The 6,747-nt window shown below is 43.5% G+C and overlaps 1 protein-coding gene across 1 annotated transcript; it reads left to right on the top strand.

Annotated features, from left to right (window-relative positions):
* Positions 1-1,893: 1,893 nt before the first annotated feature.
* Positions 1,894-4,230, top strand: LOC116417364. The gene is made up of 5 exons (XM_031930116.1): positions 1,894-2,136; positions 2,264-2,342; positions 2,443-2,489; positions 2,588-3,682; positions 3,769-4,230. The coding sequence occupies exons 1-5, from the start codon at positions 1,894-1,896 to the stop codon at positions 4,228-4,230; spliced, it is 1,926 nt and encodes a 641-aa protein (XP_031785976.1).
* Positions 4,231-6,747: the final 2,517 nt, after the last annotated feature.

The following is a 6,747-nucleotide window of genomic DNA, read 5'->3' as shown; positions in this document are numbered from 1 at the left end:
TATTATTTGCTAAATTCTATAATTTATACTAACTTTAAGGATTTTTGTATGATAGATAGATATGACAGATGTATCCCATCTAGTCTACGCGGATGATCTGCAAATCTACTGTCAATGCCCCCTTGAGGAGCTCGATTCCTGTTCTGACAAGATGAGTGCTAACGCCGAGAGGATAATGGGCTGGGCAGCACTAAACAGACTTAAGCTGAATGTTAGTAAGACTAAGGCGATCGTCCTGGGCTCACCCTACTTTAAGGATTTTTGTATGATAGATATAATTACAAAAAATGGATTTACATAGAAACATTAACAACAATGGATCGATGGATGTTTATTGCCAACTAGTCCTTCGAGATCCACAAGTGTCTAATATTAGTTCGAGAGACTATAATTATTGGTAGCAGAGCATGCAGTATCGTGGCATTAAGTGTATTGTGTACGGAGAGGTTTTTTGCATAGTGAAGGTGTGTTAAAGTACTTCGGCAGCCGTTCGACTATTCGAAGTCGCAACGGTCGGAGAGCGTCCAGAATCTTCCTGGAATTCGCTCTCGCAGTTGGCCACATGGGGCCTAGCTGCCCGTTGTTGTAACAATTTAGACGTTTAGACGGTTAGAAGTATTTATTGTTTAGAGGATTAGAGATTAGAGGTTTAGAGGCTAGAGGTCAACGGTCAAGATTTGAACTTCGAGGGACGCCAAGAGTTCACCATTTGGGGTACAACGAGGGGAAATAAGATGAAGACGGCCATATTGGTACCGCATTCCCGCCAACTTCGGACGACGCGACCAGTACTCAAAGTCATCACGGGAGTCGACGGCACCGGCGTAAACGAGGTTTGAATTTCATTCTCGCTCTTTCTCTCTCGCTTGCTCTGTCTCGCTCTCGCTCACTTGGCGTCGTTAGGCCACGCTGAGGCAGCGGCAGAGCGGTGTTCGCTCTTAGTCTCTCTCTCTCTCTCTCTCTCTCTCTCTTTCTCTCTCTCTCTCTCTCTCTCTCTCTCTCTCTCTCTCTCTCTCTCTCTCTCTCTCTCTCTCTCTCTCTCTCTCTCTCTCTCTCTTGTTCGTGCATAGTGTACTCTAGCAGCTGTGCGCAGTTCAACGGCCGGCGCAAGCTCGCTCGCTCGACGCGTCGCTCGTTGCTCGGCTCGCCGTCCGGACGAGACGGACATTTTCGCTGTCGTGCGTCGTTAGGTCGCACCACACAGCGCATTTCTTCGAGCATTGGCGTCTCGAAGGCTATATTGAATAGTGTCCGTGTGTATGCGGACCTTCGGCGGTACTGAAGCATCGCTTTTATTTTTTTGACTCGCTCTCTACTCGTAATTCGATCGCTGCTAGAATTTCTGAATCAAGTATTATTCGTATTTGATCGAGTTGGCACTCTGTAACAATGGCTGATGCGGCTGCTGAATTAGTTAAGCAGAAGCGCATAAGCGGGTTCTTGCTGAATTTCAAACGTAACACGGCAAGATTAGCGGCATCTGCTCGCACGCTGCCGCACATGCGCACGCGTTTGAGTTTGTTAGAGTCGTATTGGTCCGAGTACACTCAAAGGGATCTGGTCCTGCAAGCGAATAGGTCGGCTTTCAAAGGCAAGGCGTACTTCGAAAACGACGAGTATCTCGAGGTTGAGTCGAGTTACGTGGAGTGTAAAGCGGATGTGCTTCAGTCAATTGAAGATCTAGAAATTGCCGCGAGGCTACCGGTAACCGCTGCAGGCGTGCAAAATAATCAGGTCGTACACGCACCACCTGTTCCGGGTCCGTCGGAGTTCGCGAACATGCCGAAATGTCATATCCCGAAATTTTGCGGAAAAGCCGAGGGATGGGAGACCTTCAAGGAGTAGTTTTCTTCCATGGTGAAAAACAAGGCCAACTTACCGGATGCTATCAAGATGCAATATTTAGTAGACTCGGTTGAAGGGCCTGCAGCGCTCAGAGTAAAGGGTCTTCCGTTGACGGGTGCTAGTTTTGACTTGGCTTGGCAAAAATTGATGCGCAGGTACGATAACCCTACGAGACGCATGCATACGTATATGGAATTGCTGATAGATATGAAACCGGTTAAGCGGAAATCTTCGGGAGAGTTGATCGAGTTACTGGATAAGGCGGAAGCCGCGCTTAAAACCTTCAAGGATGTAGGTTGCCCGTGCGAACATTGGGACAGTTGGCTTATCCATATGGTCGAGCGCAAGTTGTATAATGAGACGCGAGAAGGGTGGCGTATTTCGCAAGAATCGGTGGTAGGTTTTTCGACATTTTCAGCTCTCACAAATTTTCTGGAAACTCGTGCGTCCTCACTTGATCAGGATGCAGTCGCCTACCAAACAATCTAGTCAAAAGGGTAATGGTTCGAATCGTTCGTCTCGGCGTGAGTCAGTCTCAGCCAACGCAACTAGCACGTCGTTTGCTAAAGGTAATCGCAATGCCTCTGTAAAATGCAGCTTATGTAAGGGTCCTCATCAGCTTCAAGCGTGTCCAAGGTTCAAAGGTATGTCGACTTCCGCTCGTTTTGAACATTGTAAAAAGGAGAGATTGTGTCTCAATTGTTTGAGATCTGGACATTTTTTGGCTGATTGCATCTCTCAGAATCGTTGCGCCAATTGTAAGGGCAGACACCACACGAAGATTCACTCGGATCGACGACAAGGAGGAGAGGCTGCGGATTCTTCAAATTCAACAGGTCAGAAGGGCTCTTCTAGCGCGCCTGGCAAGTCAAGTATGCTGGAGGTATCAGCAAGTACAACAGTGGTGGGTAGGACCCGGTTGATGGCCACAGCCAAGATCTTACTTCAATCCGTAGATGGTAATTTGATGTACGCTAGATGCTTGATTGATCCGTGTGCAGAAGTCTCTTTTGTCATGCAAAGAGTTGTGCAATGTTTGTCCGCAAAGATTAAGCCTGTTTCTGTGTCTGTGGTTGGTGTCGGTGCAGGTCCTTCTGCGGTGTCAAAGGGTGAAGTTTTTCTTCAATTAAAGTCCAGGTTGAACACAGAATTTTGTTTGGAGTTTTCGGCGTTGGTGTTGAGAGAGGTAACGGGATTTTTGCCGCGAGAGGAGGTCGTAGTGTCCAATTGGGATCACATCTTGCAGCTTGCTGATCCAGATTTTGCTTGCTCAAAGCAGATAGACTGCGTGCTCAGCGCAGAGGTGTACGCTGCTATCATTCGGCCAGGGCTCAGAGTTGGTGCAACTGATACTCCTGTTGCTCAGGAGACCGTTTTTGGGTGGATTTTGACGGGTAGAGCGTCTTCTGCTCCTGAGTCTGATACAGCTCAGAGCGCTCAGGCCTGTCATGTGGATGTAGAACCATCAATTTTGACGTTATTAGAGAGGTTTTGGGAAATGGAGGAGATTTCTACATCTAAAGTTTTGTCCGAGGAGGATCAGTATTGCGAAGATTATTTCGCAGATACTGTTTATCGGGATTCCAAGGGCAGATTTGTCGTTCGCTTACCATTCCCTGAGAAGTTGTCAGAGGTTTCTTTTGCACACACGAGGCAGATTGCTGTGGGGTGTTTGCTTCGCTCTGAGAAGCGTCGAGCGCAGGATTCGAGAGTAGATAGTGACTATAGGAAATTCATGGAGGAGTATCTGACTTTAGGTCATATGGAGCCTGTAAATAGTTCGCATCGAAAGGACAATACGTTCTATTTTACTCATCACCCAGTTTACTCGGCTGAGGTGGGGCCGGAAGGCAAATTTCGTGTGGTTTTTAATGGCTATTTTGGGAAAATATCACTGTTCTCTTGATTGGTCGCAAATTACAGTCGGATGTCACGATTATTATTTCGATGTGGAGATTTGCGAAGATTGTATTTACGGCAGATATCGTCAAGGAGTTTAGGCAGATCCTCATTCACCCAGATGACGTTGATTGGCAAAGAATAGTCTGGCGTTCTGACGTTTCGAAGCCTATCGAAGAATATAGGTTGTTGACGGTTACGTATGGTACGCGCTCCGCTCCATACCTCTCAATTCGAACTCTTCTTCAGCTAGCGAGTGAGGGAAATGTAGAGTTTCCCTTAGCTGCGCAGGTGCTCAGACACAATATGTATGTAGATGATGCGTTTGTAGGCGCTGACAATGAGTCTGTGGCCATTGAGATTCGGAATCAGCTGATCAAGCTTCTGTCATCAGCAGGTATGGAGTTGGGTAAATGGGCGTCAAACAGTTCGGCTATCGTGGAGGATATCCAGGCGGAAAAGCAGAAAGAGTTCGCTGTCGAATAGGATGAGGCAGTTTCTGCTTTGGGCCTAAAATGGACACCATCGAGCGATTCGTTTCGTTTCGAGGTTAAGATTCCAGTTTCTCCAAAGGTTGTGTCTAAGAGAGCGATTCTGTCAGAGATTTCGAGGTTGTTTGATCCACTTGGTTGGCTGTCACCTGTATTAGTCAGGGCCAAACTCATGCTCCAGGATTTGTGGATTAATGGTATCGACTGGGACTCACCTGTCGCAGGAGAACTTCTAGATCAGTGGCAAACGTTGAGGTCTGACCTTCCTGAACTGGCTCAGTTGCGCATTCCTCGTTGGTTTGGCTCTTCATCGCAAACATCGTGAGAGTTGCATGGGTTTTTCGACGCATCTCAGAGAGCTTTCGGCGCTGCAGCGTATATGGTAATTCCAGGACAGAAATCGGCGTTGATTATGTCCAAGACGAAAGTAGCTCCTATTAAGACGGACAGTTTGCCTCGATTGGAGTTGTGTGGCTCGGTGTTGTTAGTTAGATTGTTGAAGCACCTTTTAGATGGACTTTTATTGAAGCCTGTATCAGTGCACTGCTGGACAGACTCCAGGGTAGTGTTAGATTGGTTGAAGGGCCACCCATCGAGATGGCAGACTTTCGTGGCAAACAGAGTAAGTGAGGTGATTCTACTATCCAGCCGTTTGCGCAACTCGAGGGTTTTCGTCGGAGCAGCTTCAGCAGTCTTCCCTGTGGTGGGAGGGACCTGAATGGATCAGGAATGATTGGAGAAAGGTAATTGATAGATTGCCCGTGGATGTTTCGCCAGATGTAGTAAATGCACGGGTTGCTGTTGAGAAGGTTGACGAGAATCAGGAATCACAATCGCTGTCTTATTTGGAGAAGTTTTCGAGTTTTCCAAAGATGTTGCGAATTTTGACTTGTGTTTACAGATGGCGTTCGAATGCAGGCAAACTCAGAGGAAATCGCTGCACTGGTCATTTTACTGCCGAGGAGATGGAGGCTGCTCGAGTCGGTCTGATTCGTTATGTGCAAAGTCAGTACTACGAAGAGGAATTGCGGTGTCTCAGAAGTAAACAACGATTGTCATCTCGCAGTCACTTGCTGAGACTGGCACCATTTATTTGTCCACAGGGTTTGCTCCGAGTTGGAGGCCGATTGCAGCATTCGTTTTGCAGTACGATGAGAAGCACTCGATTATACTGCCAGCATCTAGTATTATAGTCAAGAGGTTGATTGAGGAGGTACATCGTCAGACTCTTCATGGAGGTATCCAGCTGATGCTCAGTTCCCTCAACAGGACGTATTGGATTTCACGTGGGTTAAGAGTTGTACAAGGAGTTTATCGGCACTGCCATAGATGTATTCGCTACGCTGCTAAGAGTGTACAGCAGCAAATTGCACCGCTTCCATCATATCGAGTCACTCCTCAGCGAGTTTTCGCATACACCGGTCTGGACTATGCGGGATCGTTTCCAATATTGTTCTCCAAGAGCAGAGGTGCCAAGTCTACAAAGGGATATATAGCAATCTTTGTGTGTATGGTTGTTCGAGCCGTTCATATTGAAGTTGTGTCAGATTTGTCCACTGCTGCGTTTCTAGCAGCGTTTCGCAGATTTATATAATAAATGAATTAGATAGCAAAATATAAGTATTTGATTATAAAAATGTTATATAGTAAGCATCAAAGAAAACAAAATAGCAGCAACCAATTTCATTGCCGTTGGTAGCGCTTGCGCATTATAATTTATATATTTAATAAATTAAATAATAACGTTATTTAAATATTATTCAATTTAAGGCTGCAATTCTAAATCTCAAATTTAGTAGCGCTCTTTTAATTATATTTACAAATTCATGGTATAGAATATGTATATAAAAATTTAAAAATAAACCATGTGTATAATATAAATTTTGAATTTTTTAATGAGAACTAAGATGTATAATTCGTAAATAAACTACTGAAAAACTGTAAATTTACTACAAACTTAGTAAAATATTCATTCCGAAATCGTAAAATTACAATTTTGTGTAGTAATTTTACAACTTTCAAAATATGTTCCATAATTTTCTACTCTGAGAATAGTAGCTCTACAATACCTCTTTTTACCGGGTACATCACATTTATTCAACAATAAATAATAAGTTGCTTCAATAAGTAAATAATTTTAAATAATTTTAATAATTAATAAATTGAAATATAACAATAGCAGCAACTAATTTTATTTTTTGGTAGCGCTAATATAACATCTACAATGGATAATATATTATAAAAATTAATAAATCAAAATATCAATAACCAAAATAATTACAATTTAATTTTGATAGAAATATGTCTTTAATGGTAGAATTTATATTAAGCATTTTAACAGATTTATTAATTGAATAAACTTTACTAAATTATATTATCTTCAACATTTACTTTTTTATAATAATTGTATAGACCATAAATTATTTACCCTAACTATTTGAACAATATTAAATAAGTAAGCGTACAAAACTTATAATTTCTTCCTTAATACACGCATATATTGTCAATAATA

The sequence above is a fragment of the Nasonia vitripennis genome, assembly GCF_009193385.2.
Source record: "Nasonia vitripennis strain AsymCx chromosome 4 unlocalized genomic scaffold, Nvit_psr_1.1 chr4_random0009, whole genome shotgun sequence".
NCBI classification, from domain to species: Eukaryota; Metazoa; Arthropoda; class Insecta; order Hymenoptera; family Pteromalidae; genus Nasonia; species Nasonia vitripennis.
This window is presented reverse-complemented; position numbering and strand designations above follow the sequence as displayed.